General features: G+C 36.4%; 1 protein-coding gene across 1 annotated transcript in view; it reads left to right on the top strand.

Moving 5' to 3' along the window:
• Nucleotides 1-23,484, top strand: part of JMY (junction mediating and regulatory protein, p53 cofactor) — a gene marked incomplete at both ends in the record, with an annotated part of 54,820 nt that extends 31,336 nt beyond the window's left edge. Inside the window, 6 exons of the mRNA XM_084278682.1 lie at nucleotides 6,471-6,636; nucleotides 10,301-10,488; nucleotides 16,488-16,574; nucleotides 19,120-19,215; nucleotides 20,513-21,065; nucleotides 23,177-23,484. Coding sequence (XP_084134808.1) covers nucleotides 6,471-6,636; nucleotides 10,301-10,488; nucleotides 16,488-16,574; nucleotides 19,120-19,215; nucleotides 20,513-21,065; nucleotides 23,177-23,484 — 1,398 coding nt within the window. The remainder of the gene's footprint in view (nucleotides 1-6,470; nucleotides 6,637-10,300; nucleotides 10,489-16,487; nucleotides 16,575-19,119; nucleotides 19,216-20,512; nucleotides 21,066-23,176) is intronic.
• Between the last annotated feature and the right edge of the window lie 1,168 nt (nucleotides 23,485-24,652).

The following is a 24,652-nucleotide window of genomic DNA, read 5'->3' on the forward strand; positions in this document are numbered from 1 at the left end:
TAGATTGGTAGGTTTATAAGCCTGACAGTCTATGTGCCTATTTTAGGAGCTTCTGTAGAAGACAGCTTGTTGTGCAAGGAGAGAGAGTACATGCAAGACCCAGAGCACGAAAAGAAAAAGTTTGCTGTGTTTCAACACTCTTTATATTTAGAAAGCCAAGAGTTGTCTGGAGACCTTAGTTTATCAGACTGCTGCCATCCTGAGCTAAGAGTTGATGAGAGAATCCAGCAGTACTAATTGAAAATATTCTATTTAACATTTTCACATATATAGGGCATTCTTTTCAACAGCACATCTTTCTTTTCTCCCAGTGGAGACCTTTCATGAAGTTTTGTTGAATGAGATCTCATTCCGTTGAACGAGTTATTGATTGATTTGATGTACCAAAGCTGGAAAGGTGGGCCCGGGTGAACCTAGTGAGGTTCAACACTGCAAAGTGTAAGGTGTTGCACTTGGGCCGGAAGAATCCCAGACACAGATACAGACTGGCAGCAGAGGTCTTTGAGAGTAGCCCTGCTGAGAAGGACTTGGGGGATTCTGGTGGATGAGAAACTTAACCTGAGCCAGCAGTGTGCTCTTGCAGCTCACAAGGTGTCCTGGGCTCCATCAGAAGAGGGGTGTCCAGCAGGGACAGGGAAGTGATTATCCCTCTCTACTCTGCCCCATCTGGAGTCCTGTGTCCAGGTCTGGGGCCCACAATACAAGAAAGATATAGAACTGTTGGAGAGGGTTCAGAGGAGGGCCACAAGGATGATTAGAGGGCTGGAGCACCGCCCCTATGATGAAGGCTGAAGGAGATGGGCTTGTTCAGCCTGGAGAAGAGAAGGCTGCGGGGGGACCTCATTGCAGCCTTCCAGTACCTGAAGGGAACCTGTGAACAGGAGGGGAATCAACTTTTTAAAAGGGCAGACAATGGCAGGACAAGGGGGAATGGGTTGAAGCTAAGGAAGGGAAGGTTTAGATTAGACATTAGGGGGAAGTTTTTTACAGAGAGAGTACTGGAACAGGCTTCCCAGAGAGGTGGTGGATGCCTGGTCCCTCGAGGTGTTCACGGCCAGGTTGGCTGGAGCCCTGGGCAACGTTGTGTAGCTCCAGGCCTGGAGGTTGGTGTCCCTGCCTGTGTCAGGGGGGTTGGAGCTCTATGATCCTTGGGGTCCCTTCCAACCCGTGCCTTTCTATGATTCTGTGATTAGGGGCTGCATAGGAAAAATGAGAATTTTATTGTGATATACTGTAGAGGTGTAGAAGTGCTCTGAACTGAGATGAGAGGTTGGGGCTTTTGGGAACAGAGAAAAGAGGAGCATCTCATGGGCATGCAGGGGCATGGTGCTTTAGGGTGGTCTGTTTCAAGTTATAGTGAGCTCTGTCAAAACATGGGGAGATTGGAAGACCAGGTTCTGTTATGAAACTTCTGTTTTCAGCTTTGAGAATTTCATAGCCCTAGGTATGCAAAGTTGGATGTGCAAGCATGACTTGGAGTCCCACATTGGAGAAGAAGGGTTGTACTCTTACAAAGAAAATACTTGGTGATTATGTTAGCTTGTAAATTTGGAAAAGATGACAGTAAAAGAAGAAAACAACAGTAAATGAAAATGTGTTCCATTTTCTCCTTTGGGCTTAGGAAATTAAGACATTCATGCTGTGCATAGATACACAAATTTGCTTTCAGTGAGTAGGAAGGGGAGACACATAGGAAACAATATACTTGTTTCTCATGGGACTAAATTTCCTCCTCTTGCAACCTAAATTAACTGTGTTGATTGATTTTGAAGAGGGATAGTAAAAATGTCCCTGTTTGTAGTTTTCAATTAGTATTAATTGAGCACTTGTTTGTTTCCTAAAATGTGTTGAAGCTGTAAATATCTGGAAAGCTACTATGTCTTTCCAAGTTAACATTATTTCAGAATCATCTGCCTGGGTGATCAGGTTAGATATAATTTTTTTTAATCATTATTTGTTAGCTGAAAAATTTTGCATTATTTAAAAAAAATGACTGCACAAATTTCATAATGTGCTTTCTTACTGTCCTGATTTGTTCCTCTTAAGTTCCATCTGTTGTTCTGAATTTTGTTTGAATGGAATGATGAAAACTTTCCTTTTGAGGTAAACCAGACCCTGCTTTTATGGACTGGTTGCCAAGTCTTGTCCTCATGACAGTAAACAGAAACATTAAATCAGAGTGAGAATCCTTTCTAATTCTCTAAGTATGTAAAATAGCTTGGACAAATGGAAGCAAGTGACTGGAGACTAAAATTCAAACAAGTGTGGTGTTGCTTACATATAGGATTCAGTAACCAGTCTTCTCTTTTTTTTCTTTTTAGATGTGCACAGTTCAGTTCTAAAGATACTAAAAACAAATTTTAGTTTACATTATAAATGTTCTGTGAAATTTAAATTTAAAAAATCATATGTCAACAAAGTACTACTTGTTTTAAAAAAGTTTTTCGTATTTTTGTAGCTCTGAGAGTAATTTCCTTTCCTGTACATTGAGCCTGAATCAAAGATATATTTGCTTCCAGTGACCTTGAGTATTTAAGCATATCTTGCATTTCAAGACTGTCATTTTACTTTGGCCTGAGTTGGATACATTAGCAAATCCAAGAATTTTCTTAAGGATATTCAAGAAGGCATGAATAGATATTTCTTCCTGTAAGAAACGGTCAGGGATTTTTGTTACAGATGGAACATAATATTGTTTCAGAAAAATATGTTTCGCCTTAGACTAAAAACTGGTTTAAGTGGTCATTATGTTTAAAGAAAATAGCAGAAAGCTCTAAGCAACCAGGTAAAGCAATGGGGTGCATTCTGTAGACAGAACTTGGAGTCAGGATTAGGCTTTTAATCATGCAGTGGGACATTATTAGACAATTACTCATTAATGATGATAACCTACTTTGGACTTTAAAAGTTATTAAAACCCACATAAGTTCTTTTGAAGTAACATTATTAGAACATATTTGGTTTTACACATTTTTTTTGATTCCCAGAGAATGACTGGGTAATCTATTTTAAAGAGTATTAAAGAGAGCAAACCTCAGCATTTGAAGAGACTTTGTTTGAAGGATTTTGTGCATCACTAATATTAAGTCTCATTTGATGTGAGGAAGAAAAAAGATCAGGTGTTCATGGTCATTTAAAACAAACTCCCTGAACTGTTGGAAAATCGGAACTAAAATACCTTGTATGGCAAACCATGTAGCTACTGTTTCTATGCATGGAATATAGAAGGAAGATACTTCTTCAAAAAGTGAAATGATAGAGAAACAAATTTAGTGAGTTGAGGGTTAAGATAAAAAACGTATTGCCATTGATTGCAAAGACCAGACTTGACTGTCTTTGAGGACACTGTGTTCAGCAGGTTGTGTATAGATTTTTGAACACTTAGTCTTGCAAAAGAAACAGGTTTATAAAACCAGTAGTGTACCCTTTTCACGGGGAGAAGATATTTATTTTAGTGTGCAATATTTCTCTGATTACTCAGGATAGTAACTGTGATCTTCTTAACCTTAGTTTTTAATAATACTGTATCCTGTAGTGTCATGGCCTGACTATAGTTGACCCATGATACTTAATTGGGTGGACGAGTACTTCTGTTCCACAAGTCACTAGGTATCACAGAGAACTTGCCTTTTATCAGTGGTCAGAGTACTCTGAGTTTCCCTTAAAATAATTTAGAAATTATTTTAAATTATTTTCTGTTGGTCCATAGGAAGAGTGTCCATATTCACACTTCAAGACCTGAGTTTTTTTCTGAATTTTCTGAATCTTCTCAAGACAGCAGTGCTGAAGTAAAATGAATTTTTGAACTAGACAGCAGACAGGATTCACATGTGGTATACTGAAAGATGACTTGGTCTTCTAGTTGAACAGTAACAGATTATTGAAAAGACTCACACTAAAGTTTTTTGTGTTTCTATCACTCTGCTGATCAGCCTGAGACCTACCAAGGATGCAGCAAGTTAATAGTATAGTTTATAAAGTAACTTGTAATATAAGAATTGAACCACTCTAAAATTTTTAGCAAATAATGCTGAATTTTTCCCAAGAATCATATTGTTAGGTATATCACACGTATATCTCAAAGTTTTTACATGAATGTTCAAAATTTAAGGTGCCTGTTTGTGGGCTATTATGTGGCTATGATATCAGTCTGAGAACCATTTGACAGTTATAATTTCCCATTGCTGTTGCACCTGAAAACTGAATATGGTGGTGGTGTAACCCTAAAACAGACCAGGTAGCTGGCACAGCAGTGTCTGTGACTTATGCTTGTAGGGCCCAGATTGATTTGCCAGGTCCTTTATCAGGCATACACTACTGCAGCTGGATGAAACACTGAGCTGCTCTAACTTCTGCTGATACTTTTGAAGATGGCCCATCTGTGTCTCTATGCAGTTTTTGTACAAAGTTTCTGGACATAGATTTGGGAACAACTCTTTTAAAGGGGTAAAAAAAGTGTAAGTTTGAATGAATTTCAGAGTTTGCTGACAAAGCAAGAGTTCTTTGTTGTGGTAGAAGCTTGAATGGCATCACCAGGAGCTTGAATAGTATTGGTTTAATTTGCCAAAAAAATCCAAAACAAAACTCAAAAAAACCCCACCCTCGACCACATTTTTTTGCTATGTTTTTGTGGTTTCTTTTTGTTTGCTTGGTTGGTTGTTTTTTGTGGGTTTCTTACAATGAGAAAATCCTTTGGAAATGCCAAAACCCAGGACATCCTGCCCCAACCAATGAACATTATATCCTTCTCATACAGAAGAACTGAAAGGTTCAAGGAATCAGGCCTTTTGTCTTGAAAACTAGCCTCTAATTAACTCCAAATACACCGCTATTGTGTCATTTACTGTTCTGATCACAATTACTTACTTAATGTGGAAGCAGGGTTAGTAGAATAGCCTAGCAAGACATTTTGGCGTGACACTGGACTGAAAAGTATAAATGGTACATCACTGATTGTAAGATTTATGATACTCACTTAAGGATTTTGTGAGACTTTCATGCTGATAGTTGATATAAAAAAAAATCATCCAGTAAATACATGGTATATTAGGAGAAATTTTTTAAATGTTAGAAGAATTGATTCACAGGCGTTTTATCAGTCTTCTATGGAAGGAAATGTAGTGTGAAGAATTTTCCTTGGTGTTTAATTGACCTGTAAAATCCCTGTCCGTGGGTAGTGATGTAGATGCTAAAAGCATACATTATTATTTAAAAAAGGGACAGGACAAATGTATGGAGGAACATCCAGTAGTAAGTCTGTTCTGTGTGAACACTGTCACTGCTGCAAAGTTCTTCTAGAGGCTGGTGATACATTTAGGGAAGTAGCACTGTGCTACCTACAATGTTTCATCTTCCTGGATACTTGTGATTAATCTTTGTCCAAAACAGGATATTGAGGAAGAGGGATCTTTGATTTAATCCAGTATAGATAGCTTTCTGGTTTAGTATAGTTGTACTTAAACATGTGTGATAGATAAAACCGATAACCCCTTTCTAGCTTTTAATTACAGGTAGTGTTTTACATCTTGAAAAAAACACCATAATGTAAAAACATACTAGCAAAATATTTTTTTTAAAATATATAGTTTGCTATGTCCTGTATTTTTTGCTTGGTAGACATCCTTTTTTTTAATGATTGAATGTAATACAGAATCTGGACCATGTTTCATCAGAACGGTAAGACAGATCACGAATTTCAATAGAATTTAGAATTACTTTCATCCATTACCTGAGCTATCAGAGACATTTTTTTGAGCAGATGGAGAACTTGGATGTCGTGCTAACTCTTGTGCATGCAGTTGTACAGTTGTATGGCTTTGACTTTCCTCCAAAATGAGACAGCACATAAGATCCTTTGTCTGTCAGTATTTCTTAAATATGGTCTGTATTGAGCAGTTAAAATTTGTCTGAATGAAAGAGGATGATTTGAGTCCACTTCTGTTGTGTTTTGTGTCACTTTTCCATGTCAAACATATGACACAAGCACTAAAATATTTAGGCATAATAGGTATTTTTTTCTCCTGTGAAGGACTCCAGGAAAAAGGAAACTCATCAGTTAAGTTGTCATTACAAGATCAGTGCATGTAATTATCCCTGTGTTCACAACCTTTCACTTTTTTCCCTCACTTCAGCTTTAATGACAGTTCTAACTGTAGTTTTCTAGATACCATTAGCAAATGAATTTTTAGACTTAGTGGATTTGAAGATAAGAAAATGCTATTTTCATTTTGTATGATAGACATAAAAAGAAGAGCAGACACTTTTTCATTGCCATATAGAAACAATGTCTTGATACTATAGATTTCTGAAAGGGTGTGGCTGTTCAAAACCGATCTTCTCCACTTGATGTGCTCAATTTTAGTATATGTAGTGCACCAGACTGTATCTGTAATTGTAAAGTCTGTGGTTTTGTTCTTCTTATCCTGTAGTTGTGTGAGTTTTTGGTGTTGTTTTTTTCTCTTTCCATTTAGATGCAGAGTCTGAAAGGTGGTACAGAAGCCATAGCCCATTTGGACCAGTTAGAAGCTGATTATTATGATCTACAGCTTCAATTATATGAAGTGCAGTTTGAGATCTTGAAATACGAAGAGCTGCTGCTGACAGCACAACTTGAAAGCATCAGAAGATTGATGTCAGGTGCTTTATGCATTTTAATTAAGATGTAATCTGCAAAAGATAATTCTCTTCCTAAGAGTCTAGTAAAGCCTGTGGGAATGAAATGAGAGCAGATTCTTTTCCATTTGAAAAGCTGGATCTTCTAACATGACTACTGTTAAATTAAAATTTGCATCTGTTTGTAAGGCATATACTTACACACATAGAAGTTTTTTGGTCTGCTTCTGATTGCCTGTGTTGTAAGTAAGCATATAAGATGCTGTGTAACTTTTGAAAACTAAATTCAGAGAAGAGGAAATGTTTTGATTAATGGACTTGCCTTATTAACAATTTGCATTGGTATTATTCATTTCTATAAAGTGATTAGTTTTCAGATGGTATTAGTGAAAATCATTGAGCTAAACTTTGAAACTTATTGTATTGCTATCTCACTGATTTAGAGTAGTGATGCAAACCTTGCATTTCCAGAACCTGCTGTACCATGTGTACTTAGGAGCTATGGAAATGGTTCAGATAAATCATACGGTGTTTTTGAATCCAGTTCTGTCCTTTGGATCTTTCTATAGTTAATGCTTTTATTCACACAAGCTCCATTTTATTGTTTAGTGCATAGGACTTGACTATCAAAGTTGATTATAGAAAAGCCACTTATGAAAAGACATTTGAATCTGGATTGCATTGTGAGTTGCCTCTGGAAAAAGAGAAAACATAGATATCATTGAATGTTCTCACTGCTAAGTGAATCTGCTTTTAGGCTTGTGATGGCAACAATTGTTAGCTCCATGTATAGAAGGTGTGGATTCAAAACTCTGTAGATGACTTAAAAAAACATGGCAACTTTGACCAGGTGCATCTGTGGAGAGAAGGTAGTGCTTTAGAGATAGGCAGTTTCTGTACTTGGGAAGTCAGACATTTAGTTTTGGTACTGAAGACATGGTACCGTTTGCTTACCTGTGTTCAAGGAAATCTCTTGAACAGGAAGCTGAGAAGAAATGTATATCAAAATTCTTCTTCTTTGATGTAGTAATAATAAAACCTCAGGATTAAGTCTGCCATAAAAACAACATAGGTCATTACAACTTTTCACTAATGTTTTATCCAGAAATCTCAAACGCCAACAACCTAACCCCACAACCAGATCCAAAACAAAAGCCCTAGTCAATAAATAACCAACCCTCTCCTTCACCCAGGGCAACAAAATAGTTCACTGTTCTCACTTTTAATTTTTCTGCTTTAAATTTGTGAAGTACTCTTAAATATTTGATCCAGAAGTTGGGGTTTTATTGTTGGGTTTTTTTGGTTGGTTGGTTGGTTGGTTTTTTTGTTTAAAGTAGTCTGTGTTAGAAGGAATTACTGTTTTTAACAGTTCTCAGTTAATATCCCATAGGACAGAAAATTAAAGATACAGTTCTTAAATGTGTGAGGGGGATTTTTGTCAAAGGATGGAATTACCTCTTCAGAGTTGGATAGGGTGATAGAATAAGTAATGTGAAGGTTACGCTGAAGTGGCTAGATCTCTTCAAAACAGTTTGGCACCTAATCTGAATAGAACCATTGAAAGCATATAGTGGGCTTTTAATATCTGTTGTTCTTATGCAACCAAAGATAAAAGAAAGATCTGTTGCATCTGCTGTTATGCTTCCTTTTTAAAGTGTATTTATAGTCAGTAAAGTAATAGGCTTTTAATTGTGCACATCTGTATGATTTGAAAGATGTTTGTCTTAGTGAATTGTAGAGGCTGTTGCTATTCTTTACTCCCTGACTAAATTGGCTCTACAAAGGAAAAGTTTGGGATTCTGTTTTGAGTTGAGGGACATCAGCAATACTGCTAACAAAGTCCCAACAGAACTTTTCAAGTTTTGTGATTTGATTTGACTGCCAGTTGGTTCTAAGCTGGCAGTAAAATATTTTGTCTTGCAAATTCACCACGTTGGATCTGAAAAGTATCACATGGTAACGGACTGTTCTGTTATAAACAGTAGTACTTTTTTACTGTCATTTACAAAATAGCTACACTGAAATTTACAAAATGTGACTATTAGGTTAGGATAAAACCTTTCAGAAATCTATCTATACAAACTCTTTGTACATCCTTATAAAATGGTTTTGTGATGGATATGTTACTGTCAGGGTAAAATGGTAGTAGGTTCCTGCTTTGGTGGATTGTATGGAAAAGGGAGCAGTTCTAACTGTTTTATTGGCAGTGGTCAGGTCATTGGAAGCTTATGCATGTATCAGTTTATATGTCAAAAGCTCATAAGCTGTTTCTAGAAAACTCTAGGAATATTTGATGGAGATTGCAGTAGAATTGTGAAGGGGTTTTTTTCCCAGCAAAGCAGATAAATACTATGTTTTAAAAATGGTAGATTTGACTGGTTTGCAGCTGTGCTTTTGGAGTTTCAGCCGTAAATTCCTGTATTTAACTCTGCATTAAAATGTTCTAAAACAAAATTTACTTGAAAATTCTTGCATTTTATATGTTGATGGCAAAGTAAAGAACTATTAGCCTTGAGTCTAATTTTTACACACAGAAATTGGGTTGCATTGACCTGGTAGCTTTACATATGGATGAAACTTTAATTTCTGGTCTTCTGCTGAGCTGAAATTAGCATGAAAATCAGAATTTTGGTAGCAGCAGAGAGTGTAAACGCAAATAATGTGAAATCACAACAGGTTTTTAAACTGAGCATTGTACTGAAGAAACCCTGCCTTTCTCTCCAAATAATGTAGTAGCAGAACTAGGAGGAAGTTATGGTCTTGCTGCAAGTAGTTGAGGAAGTTGAAATGAGGAGGCTTGGTTTGGTGGTGCTGCAGAGTAGATACTTGCCAGTCATGCCAGCTGTATATGCCTGTTTCAGCCAGCAGTTCTGTATATCCTGCTTGGTGAATTACAAAATACCCTACTTGGTATGTCAGTGAAATAAAGAATAGAGGCCTTTGCTGCTGCTTCATCCCAGCATTCTGCAAGGATTTATAATCATCACTCTTTCCTTCTTGGCAAGAGATGAGAAGGCAGCATTCAGAGATGAGCTCAATGTTATACTGAATGCTTCACTCAGGAGGCCTAAATCTGTGATTGTTGATAAAACTATTAGTAATGACCTCCTTTTCAAGCCTGTAATGCTTTGAACAGTTGCCTTGGAAGTTACCCTCCCTCTGCTGCCTCAGAAACAGTGACTGGGAGGTCAAAAACCTCCCAAGAGAAGATTTTTGGTGTTTTGCAGTCTGATTCTCCTTTCATGAAATTATATCAGTAGGTTGTGGCAGAAGGCTCTCCTACCAAAAACTTCAGTAAGAGTCTGTGTGTCCTGAACTTTATAGTGATGCATGTTTGTTCAGAGACCTGAAGATATTTATGGACATTGTGTGATTAAGTTAGGCTACATGCACAAGCATACATTTACAGTTGCATTTGTATTTTAATGCTCTGAGCTTACCTGAATACCTTGCTGTACTTCATTGGTATTGATCTCTGTTCTTTATATAAACTTTAAAGCCCTACAGTGATTTGCTGTTCAGTACTTTTCCTGTGACCCTTGGATTTGTTTGATAGTCTGCTGAAGGGATTGTAGCGTTCTGCATTAAATCTTGAACTCAGTAGGGGCATTGTTGTTGATCAAAACAAAACGTTAATCAAATACAAACTACTGATTTGACTTTTTTGTTGCTGACATTTTTAAAACAGAGAAGAGAGATGAAGTGGTATATTATGACACTTACGAAAGTATGGAAGCCATGCTGGAAAAAGAGGATATGGCAACATCTATACGCTTGCAAAAAGAGGAGCTGCAGAAGTTACAACAAAAAATCCGCCAGCTGGAAGCAAGGCGTGGACGTATCTCAGCCAAGAAAGCCTACCTCAGAAATAAGAAGGTACTACTAAACTGCAAATTTCTAGCATAATTAGCAAGTTTAATAAAACTTCAAAGGTTTAATTTCAGATAAAACAACTTCCAAGTCTCCCAGAATTTTCTTGGATTGTATTTACTACTTACAAAAGTTGTTTTGCAGACTACCAAATAAAATAGCTTGTATTATTGAATTGATATATTTAAGATTCAGTTTACCTTTTAGCTTTAAAGGAACCTTTAATACTTTGAAGTCAACAAATAAATTTGTTTCTATTAACATAATACCTTCATGTGGAGAGCACATGCTAGAATGCATATTTTTACAGAGTAGTTTTATGTGTATTTGAGAAGAGAATTTTCAAGGGTATTTTCATTTGCTTACCTCATCCATTTGAACTTGTGTCACTTGTCATCGATACTCTGTATTCAGCAGATAGCTATGAAATCCAGTGTATGTTATTAATTTGCTAAAATAGATGTGCTCTTCAGAACCATTTTCCATTTGCATGCATTACATGATTGGGATGTTGTGCAGAAAATTGCTTTAATATAGCTAATGTTTTGAAATTGTGTATCAAGTGTATGTAAATATGTTCAGTTCTTCTTTCCAAAATTACTTGTCAGAATGACTTGTTTATTGTTTCCTAGCAGTTTGCAGTTACATGTATATATTTTATTAATGAGCAAGATAGCTTAATGAGTAGAAGAGATCAAAGATCTGAGAGAGCATTGTAATACTCTTATAAAATAGGTTTCCATCCCACACTATATACTATAAGGCAAGAAGTCTTAGTTGAGAGAAAAAGTATTAAGAAGCTGCGATTTTTAGTACTTTAAGGCATAGATCCTATCATGTTATGCTAATTAATATAGGCTGCATTGTATGAGTTACCCTATTTTCTCCCAAATGGGGAAAGACACTGCTGGCGTCTGACAGAGTACACAAACGTGTTTAAAAGGAACAGCCTGGTTGCTGATCCTTACTTAACTTAGGTAAGTCAACAAGTTGAGAAGCAACCCTGAAGCAGGAATAGGTATTGGTTTTTTTGCATGCCTCCTTATCTGTATAATGAACTTGTCGCCTTCAGTGGGCTCATTTGTTTCAAGTTTATGCTATGATAAAATAGCGTGTTTAAGATGGAGGAATTACTTCTAGGCTGTAACAATAGTTGCAGCATGCCTGCTTGTGCACCAAGGCATGATGCAGGGTTGTACAGGGTAGTATTGCTCATCTGGGTCTGTGTGCAGTAGTAATACAGTCATGTCTGCTCTACGCTGTGCTGGAAGAACGTGGCTGTACTGCTTTTACAACCTGAGGTAATGTCTCCCTGTGGAACTTCGCTGCTGGACATCACAGCACAGCCATCACAGCACTCAGAACTAATTCCAGCTCTCTGAATGCTGCAGTGAGATACTTTGCTTTCAATGTCTAAAGAAATCACAGTTTATAACAACATATATTCCTGCTTGCAGGGGGTAATCAAAGATTTTTATTTGAGCTAAAGGAACAGACAGAATCAGTTGTGTGACATTTTGCAGCACTTGTTGGGCAGAAAAGAACAGAGCCATTTTAATGGGTATTATTTTATGTTAGAGGTATTTACTGTGTAAGCTATATATATTACAAGGTATAAGCTGCTCTTATTTCTGCTGAATAATGCAGAGCCCTGCTAAGCTTCTAGTAATTACCAGAAAATCAAGACTCTTGTGGCTTTGATTCAAATGTAAACAAGCTTTGCATCTGGTGTGACCATTCTAGTGTTATTGCAAAACATCATTCATGGATGCTATTAATAGTGCCTGGTGTGGGCAGGCAAAACTTAACTTTACAAAAGTGGGAGGAAGAAAGGATTGTGGCTCTGAAGAGTTTGCAGCTTAATTTAAGCATGCAGCACATAGATACAGATGGACTGCCAAAGCAGACTAGGTAGTGCGAATGAGCACAGTGATTACTGAATAACTGGAGAAAAAGAAAAAAGATGCTTTGAGAGCGCATTTGGAAAGTACATATTATGTAGTAAATCTTTCTCAAAGTCTCTCTCAATTAAGAAACCTTTGTTGTTGAACGGAGATGAGAATGTACTTAATGCTTATCAGATTGTGTTCCTGACAATGCTTGTTTCAGCAAAGTGTCTTAAAACAGAACTGTAAACAAGTGTTCTGTTTTGGATTGGGTTGGGGAGGTTTTGGCAGGTTTTTTCCTTTTTTTTTTTTTTAAACTTACTAGTTGTGTAGTTGAAAACAAAAAGCAAGCTTTGCATTAAAGTGGTGTATATCATAGTCTTGTGATATATTTAGAAATTACAGCCCTTGTTCATTATTATGTTTTTGGCATCTGAAAATACCCATAGGAGAATGCCTCCTTTCTAGCAGCAAATATCGTGTTTAAGAAAACAATAGGAAATTATAATGAGTTTTTATTTTTTGGAGGAGTTTATTTCATTATCCAGGTGTTCGAAAGTATTTTCTGTTGAGGAGATAACAGTGAAAAGGAATAAATTACTCTGTAGAACAAGGCTATATATATAGTATAATTAGAAACTTCTGTAACTGGAATCTGTATCCATTTTGGTTTTCAGAAATTCCTTCCCTGTTTTTGCAGTTGATACTTTTATTTTTTAATGATGCTGTCACATAGTTGTACCAAACCTTTACTTTTGCTACAGGTTTGTTAGAAACCTTATTTCAGTTCTGATTCTGTACAACTGAGCAAGCATTCTCTAAATTAATGGTTTTGCAGGCATTCACGGTTCTTTCACTGTGTTACCATGAGTATAAGCTCTTTATTCTCACATTTTTTTACACACATCTTTTTGCATTAGTTAAGAAATCATTTACTGATGTTTCTTTGTGTTGATGGCCGTGAGTTAGTCATTCAAAGTAAGATTTTAATAGGGGTTTCATTTTTCTTGTTCCTCCAAAGCTAGTTATGGAGGATGCTGATATTGCTATCCCAGTCTACCCCCTGCTGGCTGCACCCTAGTATTAATTAGGTTATCATGTGGAATCAGCAGCTGTTTTATTAGGGAGCCTGATTTATAGCAAAGAGGGTGAAAAAGATGGTGTAGTAGGTGTCTAGAAAAATAGTTTGGAAAAATAGAGTTGTGGAGAAATAGGATTGGTTTGCGTCCGGGAATAGTATCCCTTATCATGAGCACACTGCTAGAAGCAACCGGTTGGTGAAGCTATCTGAGGTATGTTCATATTGTGTGCACTTTGCCTGGGAAGCTTCCTCACATGTTCTTGAGCCTGTTGAGTAGCACAACTTTACTACTTTGCAAGCCCACTGTTTAAAGCATAGCCCTTGCCAAAACAACTGTTATATAGGTGAAATGACAGCTAACATACGGTTACTAGGTTTGCTTTCATCATCATCATCATCATCATCATATCATCATCATGTCATTACTATTGTTATTGTTACTGCTAACACTAATAATACAGCATAAGGGCATTACTAAACAGAATGCATACATTAAAGTACAGCTTCTGTATGTACCAAGCTTACTATATGAGAAGTTATCCTTTTAATTTGGGTTACTTTCCATTCTGAATATGAGGCTCACTGGAAGTATTGAAGTATAATATACAGATTTCTTAACGGTATATTACAAGCTACTGCTCTTAAACATGGTAGTTTGACTAGTGAAGAGGGTTGAAATGGTTCCTCAGCTCTCCATTTTTGCCTTTTTAGTAGAAGTGCAATTTGATACTATGGAATCGGGTGATTAAAAGAGAAATAAAGATTTCATCTTGATGATCCCTCAGTTCCATGCAGTTGCGGAACAACTTTCTTGAAGTGTGGCTGTCACTGTCTGCTTCCCAGTGCTGAGAAGAAAGCACACTATTTATGTGTGCAGCAGGCTTTATTCCTGATCATACACCCAATTATGATGGGTTTTCTTTCTGCCAGAGCTTGTTGGTTTAAGTTAAACTTGTCATCTACCATAACAGTCCAGGTCATTTTCATTAATGTCCTTTATTTTTCACCAGCCTTTTTTTTTTTTATCCTTTGTGTACAGCCAATCTTGTCTACAAATAGAACACTCTGTTTGAACCTATGAAACTGCAGCTTAAAGACCATTTCTATAATTACTTAAGGTGGTTTGTGTCTCTAATCTGTGCTGCAACATTTTCAGCCCCTCCTAGTCTTTTTTATTATTTAAAGTCATGATCTCATTACATTAAAGTAGGCTGTTTATTAGTACAAAGACAGCACCAAATTTTCTTGGTCTTGTTTGTCCTCGTTACATGTTTAAAATGTCTTTCATTATTGCTCTTAATCAAAAAAAATTAAATACTGAATGCTAAAGAGAAAATGTTTTATAAGAGTGCCGCCAAAATACTGGAGACACATCAAAAAACCCAAACTGAACCTAACATACCTTTTTCCATTATTTTAATGAGAAATTCCTATATCTGGGAACATACATTTTTTATCTTGTAAGATACATTCCTCGTTATTTTAGAATACACTTAATCAAATTTAAAACATAAGAACATACTGTTAAATTGGTAGTAGTATTAAAAAAGGTCTCAGATTTTTTAGTAATATTTGAAGCTATTACTGTGTCTTTGAAATGTAGAAGTGAAGTAATTTGTTCTTTTCAAGTTATAAATTGAATGGATTAACTGTTACAGCTGTATTAATTAAATTATTTTCATCAGGGAAAACTCCACAGACATAAAACCCAGCAGTGTTTACATTATCTATCTATCTATCTATCTATCTATCTATCTATCTATCTATCTATCTATCTATCTATCTCTGTATATAGATCTCTGATGAAACTGGGACAATACTTGCACAGAAACACAGGCTCTTGTCAGGTATATACAGTAGCAACACTGTTGAGAAACATCAAAGAGAGCAAGGTATTTCTGTCCTATACAGGAACACTGACTACCTTTTTACAAAGGCATAGTGTGTCCATAGTCTGCTTATAGGAGAACATAGCCTCTTTTGCATTTCCAGGTGTCCAGAATTGTTGGGTTTTGTGTCTTTCTGCCACTACTGTAGTATCTTGTTTGATGGCTGATCAGTCCACTGGCTGCCCCAAGCAATGCTTTCAGTGACAAAGCTCCTCTCTGACCCTAGCCAGTAAGTCAAGTTGACTGACGCCTGGGAAGCCCATCGCTTCTGGGTTCTTCTAGTTGCAGTCATACTCCAGTAGCACTGCCCCCTCTGACACAGCCATTAGATCTGTTGCTACACGTCCAACTTTGTTCTGGTTCTGTGTGGTGCTTGTACCAGGACTAATTTCATTGCCTACACTGTTGGATTTCCTGGCCCACAGTATTGCCCAATGAACTTGTCTATCTTGTCCACTGTAAATTGCTGCACATAACTTTTCTTTGTAAATAATCCTTACTTTGGCTTTTTGTATGTGACCTCCCTCAAGTTTGAGTCGTCATCTATTGTAATAGACTCAGAATGGACTGAGGGGTTTTTTTTAGCTGCTACTTAGTTTTAGGGAATGTAAGAAATATTTTTTTTTTAAAGAGGTGTTACAGATGTGAACTTGGTAACATAATTTTGTCTGCTTGTGCATGTATAAAATTGTAACAACTTTATTAATGTTTGTGCTTACAGATTGTACATGCGAAAAGATGAATTAATGCTTGTAAATGGAAAGCTGCCTAGTTACATAAACAGAAACATGAAGTATTATTTGAGAACCAGTTATTATCCATGTATATAAATACATGGAGTTACATAAGGGCTTTATGAAGTATTTGACAAATTGGTTGCCACTTTTGTAGTGGTATTGTAGAACAGGCTTTTCAAGCAGCTGTTCCTTGTGTATATTCTTTCGACAGTTAAAAGTAATGGGTTTGGGTTTGTCTCTTGGTTTTGTTTCCATTTTATGGTTTTCTTGTAGGTTAAATTATCTTGGTTAAATTAGCTTGTCTAAGATAGACTTTATTAATTCTTAGTGCTGTTTACTAAAGACGATATTACACCCTGTAAATCGACACTTGAAATTCATATTTTATAGATTACATTTTATCTCTCTACAGGAGATCTGTATTGCAAAACATAATGAAAAGATCCAGCAACGTCACCAGAGCGAAGAGGAATACAAAACGCACCATACTGTTCAGCTAGTAAGTTTGAATTTTCAGCTGTTGAGTTTAGCCTTTAGTTAACAGCTTGCATTCCTCGTTATACATTAATTGGGAGAGTATTCAGAGTTATAGGTGTTGCAAAAAGATGGCATCTATCCCTGACCTTTGTACCATGAACTTTGGTATGGTATTGTGCTGGTGAAGGAGAGTATATAGCTGTTGTAGGATGACAGTGAACACAAGCAAATAAAACAGTTCTTTAATGCTAGGTTCACAGTCAAAGTCATTACTTCTAGAGTTAGACTGCATGTAGTTTGTTATTGTGTGCACACTGATCATTCCAGACATCTTTGAGTACGGCATCAGCTACGCTGAAATAAGGAAACCATATACTTCTATTTTTGAACCTTAGTGAGCTTATTCGGTGGTTTTCCTTATTTTTACAAAAGAAATCACTTGAATTGTGTGGTATAAAGATGTAGTTGCAGCGGTATGCTTCTGCACAGCCTCATTGCTGAGAGTAGGCTAGCTAGTCCAACTCCTGTGTTGAACACAATAGACTTTATGTTAAAGAATATTCAAATTCTCATCTAGGTCTTGGGAGCTGATATAGTATCAATATTTAATAAAGATCACTGACAAAGATGCATTGAAATCCAAGTCTCTTCAATTCAGCCTTCAATTAGATTAGTGAAAGTGATTCTATTTCATCCTTATACATTTTTAACATTGATACATTTGTCCAGGAAGTCAGCTGCATAATTTATTTTATGAAAAGGCTACTCGTGAAAGATGGTACGTATTGGCATAGTCTTTATTAACTTAGAAAAATATTTTTTTCAGTTCTTACAATAAGGCAAAGGAATTTGCTGTGTGGATTGTAGTCCATTTATCACTCCTAAAAATAAGATGTAGCAAAGTTGAAAGACTTCATTTTACTTTCTTTTTTCAAACATCAAAGGGCTTCTTCATTTTTTATTTCATAAATTTGCCCATTTGGATTATTTAAAGGTCTTTATGCTACATTTGTTTTGTTTTGGTTTTTTTTCCTGTTAATAATGTGACTGAAAATTCCTACTGTTAATGTAAAATAGGTTTTCAGCTACTGGTTTTCATGAAGAATTTTGAAAAGATAACCTCAGGGGTGTCCAAACCTGAAACCAAATAAGAATTGCAGTTTCACTAGTTATTTAAAAACAAACTCATACAACCAAAACCCAGATCAAAGCAAATAGAAAAACCCTTGAGTTTGAGACTGCTTCAGGAAAAATTTGACCTGTTTGCATATGTATGATGCAGGCATGGTGGTAGAACTATGCTTTCTTCTTGCTATAATCTTTGTGCTTCCATCTTAACTCCTTTGCTTTATTTCTTTTCACTACATGATTCTATTCCTTGTCACCTTTTCCTGTTTCACATCCTTACTATTTTTCAGACACGTTCTCTTCCTCTCCCTAAAGTGTCTATAGCCACCTCTTTCCAAATCACAGGAGTTGGCTCCTTATGAAGGCCACCAGGCCACCAGCTGATTTCTGACAGGCAGGCAGATGCTGCTTTTGTTTTAACTGAATGACCATAAAAGTTCATAAAAGTGATCACATTATTTTAGTTATGATGAGGAAGATGGGCTTTTAAAAGCAATACTTAATGCTGTGAATCTTTTAAGAATTAAAGCTGCAGGTTTTGCTGAGGGTTTTTTCTTCACAGTCACCTGTTTTATCACTTTCCCTGCTAGCTTCTGAACTTGCATACAATGACTGTTGTTAGCTAATAGCTAGGCACCCACTTTCAATAAAATTGACTGGAGAGTAGTGTTTTGTTTCAAAGATGTAGTAACTTTGCCAAACTTCTGTGAAAATGGATGGCTAGTTAAAAGAGGTGATTCCAAATGTGTATTTTCACTAAGGTAAGATTCCTCAAAGAACTAAAAATAACCGTCTTACAGAATGATGGGGGTTGTAAGGGACCTAGCCCCAAGGAAAGGCTTCAGACCTTTATTGATTTTCTGTTAATGTTCAATTACATTATAGAATCACAGTTTAAGTTCATTAAATATAAAACTTTCACTTACTATTGTAAATTATTATGAAAATGTTTACATAACTTGTTCAGTATTGGGTTCAAAACCTCTTGTCACTGAATTTGGGGCTTTTTTTGCTCTATTAATATGACTTCTTTTAAATGGGCAAGCTTGCAATTTGGAGTATCATTTTGTTCTTGTAATGGGAGAACATGGTTGCTGGTTATCCATCTGACTAATTTACACCATTTTTAATTTAAGGGGGCTTTTTTTCAGTATAGTATTCTGTTGTGTCTCTAATTCTTCAAGGTAACAAGTCTTCGAGTGTTTCAATTCCAGATTGAAATCTTTGTTTACAGAGATGTGCATTTCTTTGAGATTATAAAATAGAAAGCGCCTCATTTTTTTTCAGGAAAAGACAAAGTCCAAGTTTTGAACTTCAGAAATGTGCCTACTTGTTAAGTAATTCCTAGCAATTACTAGAAGAACTATTTTACGTTTTTTCAGTGATGCTAAACATAGCCTTGGATGAAACATTTACATCTTTTTCATGTGTTTTCTCAGAAGCGCGATCGATTGCAAGATGAAGAGGAAAGAAAGAGCTCCTGGGTTAGTCAGGAGCGACAGAAAACACTGGACAGACTTCGCACGTTTAAACAGGTAATGGAAGTCGAGTTGCTCTTTTCCACCAGTTTCTTTTGCAAAATAAATTTTCACTCCTTCCAAGACTGTTTTATGCTGTTAGCTATTTCCTTTCATTGTATAGTGTACTGTTCCTTGGAAAAGGTAGAACAAAACATGGCCTTTGTTGTAATAACTGTTTGCCATTGGCTGTTACATTGACAGTGCTGTAATAAGCTTCCATTTGGTCTTATATCTACACCTTGTGACAAGACACTTAGCAAACGTTCTTAAAAGAAGTGTAATCTAAATGGTATTTCTTACAAAGAGCATTGCTATCTGACATTTCCTGGCTACCACTGATTGCTGGAACACCTGCCAATATCTGCCCCTTGCCATTACAGTGTAAGTATCTGAAAATGGATAGAAGTTGAAATGAAGGTGAGATAATAAGGAAAGAGGTGAAAGTGCAAACAAGAAGAGAATGTACTAATTGGTGAAGACATTTTCTGGTTATGCTGAATGTGTTAAAAATATAGATATGTGAAGCTTGCTTTATTGGAAAGCTCTCTTGCTTAGCAGTACACTCTTCAGGTCCTTATTGTTTGGAAGGCTTCTGAAGTGCATAGCTTCTGTAAACTAGAGCAACTACTTCTTTTAACCAGCTACTGTTAATGAACTGAGTTAATGTATGAGCATATTTATGTTGTTAGGAACTCTATTGCTTTACATCTTATTTACATAAAATATATTAGACCTGTCTTCCAGAAGCAGTTTTAATTTTTGCATTAAAATAACTATGGATGGAACTAATATGAAAAGACAAATACTGAGGCAGCAAATTTAAAAACTGAATTAAAAATACCATGGGAAGTCTTCAAGTGTTTCATGTTTTCTAGAGGTACCTTTTTAAGGACAGTGATTCACATCTAAGGTCTGTGTATTAAATCATAGAGGACTTTGTTGCAGAGGGAGCCACTGACCAGTTTTAGAGAAGGAAGCCCAAGAAGGAATTTCGAATTTTAGTTACAGAAAAAAAGAGTTTTAAATGTACAGTCTGGTTCTTGGTGAAATCCTAATTATGTCCCATGTATATACTTAACTGGTCTGATCACATGCAAATTGTGGCTTAACCAAGAATTAAAATTGGGAAATTGGATCGATTTGGCATAACAGTGAGGATATGTGTCCTTTGGTTTTACATCTAGAGCAAAATGAATGAAGGTAGCAGATGAATTCTACTTGTCAGAAGGTCAGACCCTAACAGCAGGTACTTAGTATCTAGAATATTGCATTGCACATACTTATCTAATTGTCAATAACTTCCTCACTTTAGCGGTACCCTGGGCAAGTAATACTTAAGTCAACCAGACTACGGCTGGCTCATGCAAGAAGAAAATGTGCAGCCAGCTCAGAGTCCTGTGTTGATCAGCCTCAGTCTTTGCCAGCAACCATAGAAATCCAAGAGAAAAGTGAAGAGGTGGAATTGGAAAATCCAGCTCAGCCTTTGCAAGTGCAGGAATCCAAAAGCTTAGAACAACTTCAAGATATCTCGTTACCTTCCAGTGGTGTTACCTCTGGACTGCCTCATGTTAGTACTTCTCCACTCAGCAGCAGTGAGCTTCAACCAGAGATTGTTACAGTAGTACCACTTCCACCCCCTTTGCCTCCACCACCTCCACCTCCACCTCCACCTTTGCCCTCCAAGGAAGATTCTACCAAATCCATAGAGAAGAGTGATGGCTTTGTTAAACGTCAGAGTGAGGAGAAGGGAGTTCAGCACTCTTCTGGTGTCCCACCAGCACACCTGTTTGACAGCAGTCAGCTGGTCAGTGCCAAGAAGAAGCTTAAGAAGACGGGTGAGCTAGAGGGTTTACAGAGGAGGAGAGGTAATGTTTTCACTTCTGTTTAATTGTAATGCATGTCAGTTCCTCTTCTGAATTGCTCTATAGAAAGGAGTATGCTGTGATTTATTTATAATTATTGTTGGAAAAGTTGTTAAATCCTTTTCAGATGATAAACATCAGCAACTCAAATTTTTAGGATCTTTACAACAGCTTGCACTGTACTTGTTTAGCTAAGCAGAAAACTTTGGTGAAACTGTTTCTGTGATGCACCATGTTAGATTAGGAAATGGAGCTAAACGTTGCCTAAAAGAATCTTGTCCTATATAGTTTACAACCAGCACTGTAAATATTATATGCTTCACCTGAAGGTACAGTGGCTTTTTAATAACTGAATTTTATATAATGTATGACCTAGCAAAACAAATACTTGTGGGACAGAAGAAACCTTGAGAATACCATCTTCAGGGTTTCTTCAGATTTTCATATGAAAATCCACAAACCCTCAGGTACCCTTGAGAGCTGAGTAAAAATATATACATTTAACTACAATTGGAAATTAAACCTGTAGTCATTTGACAGAGTACATTTATAAAAGTTAAAAGATTAAAATCTTACGGGGAAACTAAAGGGAATGAATGGAGCACAAGGCTGGACTGGGAGGTATGTTACAACTTCTTGTTTCCATGCTCCTTGCTTTTAATTGTTTATCATTAGTCCATATACAAAGTGCAGAGAATGGCAGCCATATTTGAACAAAATAATCCTGGTATTTCAGTAAAAAAATCTATATTGGAGCAAAGTTTTTATTTGAAAATCAGAGAAGGGATTTTGAAAAGCACTCAGTTGAAATATTTTGCTGGAAGTCACTGAGAAAAAGTACCTTGAGGGGACCCTGATCACACTGTTGTATTATGGCAGTAATAGATGTTCTGTGAGTGTATTAAAAATTCTGTCTGGCTCAGGAAGCATCCCTGCATTGACATGCTTCCTCATCCAGTTGAAAATCAAAGTTAGAATTGTCATCAATTAAACAAAAACCTCCAGAATTGTTCTTAAATAATTGAAAACCTTCGATGCTGTGAAGAAACTCATAGAATTCTTAAGCTCATATGAGTCTTGCAAGTCACAGTTACGGTGTCAGAAGTTCACTATCAATTTTGATGCTGCTGTGCGCAGTTTTTCTTTTTTTGTAGTCTTGTTTACTTTTCTGATGCCCATTTTATCTTGCAGGTTTATGTAACACATGTATTGTGTGTGCAGTTTGATACACACCATGAAGTAGAAAATCATACAGAAAAATCATACAGAAAATCGTTCTACTTTATAATAGAAAATCAAATTATATCCTCCCTCATACATGTAAAACAGGGTTTGAAAATGTGCTCTAAAATATACAGAAGAGATCTGGAGATGGATATTCATCTGCTGATTGATATGTACTGCACATTGTACATGGTAGCATATGCAAGCTGTTTCAAGCTGGTGTACTTCCTAAGGCACTCGCTTGGGGTAGAGATCTTACCTACTTGTAGCTTTTTCAAAAGCCTGTTTTTTGTTTCCAAGTGTCGATGAAGGAAGGATTAACTGTTAATTCTCTTTTTTCATTTATTACAAAGGAAGGGGATGTATACAGGCATACTTTGACTAGGTTCTAGTGCATTCCTGAATTAAGCAGGAAAATGCATTGCAGTTGACTACACTGCTGCTTCCTTCACTGCATGTAGTAATAGTTACAGAGTAGGTAAAATGCATGTGCTGAGGATGGACTGCACAGTCCATGTACTCATTACCTGAGTTTCAAAGTCAGGAAAGGTGAGGTAGTAAAGACCTTGTTTATTATGTTCAAATCATTGCAGCTATTTTGATTTTCCTGCCTGCAAGCTGGAAAGCAATCTTGTTCAGAAAGTTTTACTACCTGCCTGATAGAAGGTTAAGTGGTTTCAGAAATTGTAATTGTCTGTTTAAGCCAGTTTTGATGTGACAATAGGGAAGTTAAATTTGGAGGCTAAAACAGTAGTGCAGCTGCCATTATACTTACAGTATGGGACTGTCACATTAATAGTGTGCGGCTACTTCTTGGTCTGTATTAAATATAAATGAAGACTTGTAAAATTTAGTAAAAGTAATATTGGAGTTCTTTTGATTCACTGCAGTGAGTTCCCCGATGGATGAAGTGCTGGCTTCCTTAAAACGTGGCAGCTTTCACTTAAGAAAAGTTGAGCAGAGAAGTCTCCCTCCTTTTCCTGATGAAGATGATAGCAACAACATCTTGGCACAAATTAGGAAAGGGGTGAAACTGAAGAAAGTGCAGAAAGATGTTTTAAGAGAATCCTTTACAATTCTGCCTGATACTGACCCTCTGACAAGGAGCATCCATGAAGCATTGCGACGAATTAAGGAAGCATCCCCTGAATCTGAGGATGAAGAGGAGAGTTTGCCTTGCACAGACTGGGAAAATTAACCTGTAAGTAACTTAAATGTAAGAAAAAATACTTCTTCAACAGTTTCTGACATATAACAATAGCAGCTAAGCCTCGGGTTGTGTGTTCTAGGAGATTAGTATGAATGTGGCTATACTGATGTCCAGTGTGGTAAAACATGCGTATATGAATTAGATATTGCTGACTTTTCTAAGAATTTAAGGTTTATAGCAGGGAAAATCTTTTTAGACAACATTCTAGCCTTTTATTATTTGAATACTTTTGCTGAATATTGACAGGACTGCTCCTATAAAAAACTACTTTGTTTAGTAAATTTAGAGGGACTGTTTGCAGCTCACCAAAAAGCTTTAAAAAGCTTTTAAGTAACAAAGCAGCACAACTACTCTTGTAATACACCTTGTACTTTTTTCTAATTACTTTTGGCCTTGTAAAAATGTACCATGTTTATCACTTCAAGCTAAATACTTCCAAGTGATGGACGATTAGATTTGACTGCTGAACACATTGAAATGTCACTAGTTAACAGGTGTGATTGACTCTATGAAAGTTTGGGTTCGGTCTGCAAACTCTCTGACTGAATTGCATTTCCAGACTATAAATAGTAAATATACAAATAAAATTTATACTTCTGCTACTCATACGAATGCCATGAACTTGCATTATGTTAAGCTACAGTGCCTGAAAGTACTGGTACTAGACTTGAGCAGATGAAGTTAATGATTTTGGAGCAAACCAAATATTGTCAAGAGATTAGTTTCTTGATGAAACTCAAAGTGAAAATAATTTTGCTTGTATGTAACTTTTTTTCTATTACTTGCATACTGAAAACTCCCACTACTACAGCCCCTTCAGAAATCAAATGGCAGCTATAAGAAAAGGCAGGCCGTGGAACTGGCTTTACTTTCTCAGTCCAATTTTTCTTTTTTAATTTCCTAGATAGCTGCGCAAATTTAAACTTTGTGGTTTCACTGTATGATTTTAGTAAATCATAACTTACTCTGTTTAGCAATAGTACTCTTTAATACTGTGGGTCATTTAAAAAAAGGAAAAAAAAAAAAAAAACCAGAGGAATTTATCCAAGAGTGACTGTGAAATTTTGTTACTCTAGTTGGTGGACCTTCTAAACATTGGAAGTGTGTCCTCTTAGAAGTCTTAATGTGTACATTACCATACAGTATAAATACATGT

The sequence above is a fragment of the Gallinula chloropus genome (genome assembly GCF_964237585.1).
Source record: "Gallinula chloropus genome assembly, chromosome: Z".
NCBI lineage: Eukaryota > Metazoa > Chordata > Aves > Gruiformes > Rallidae > Gallinula > Gallinula chloropus.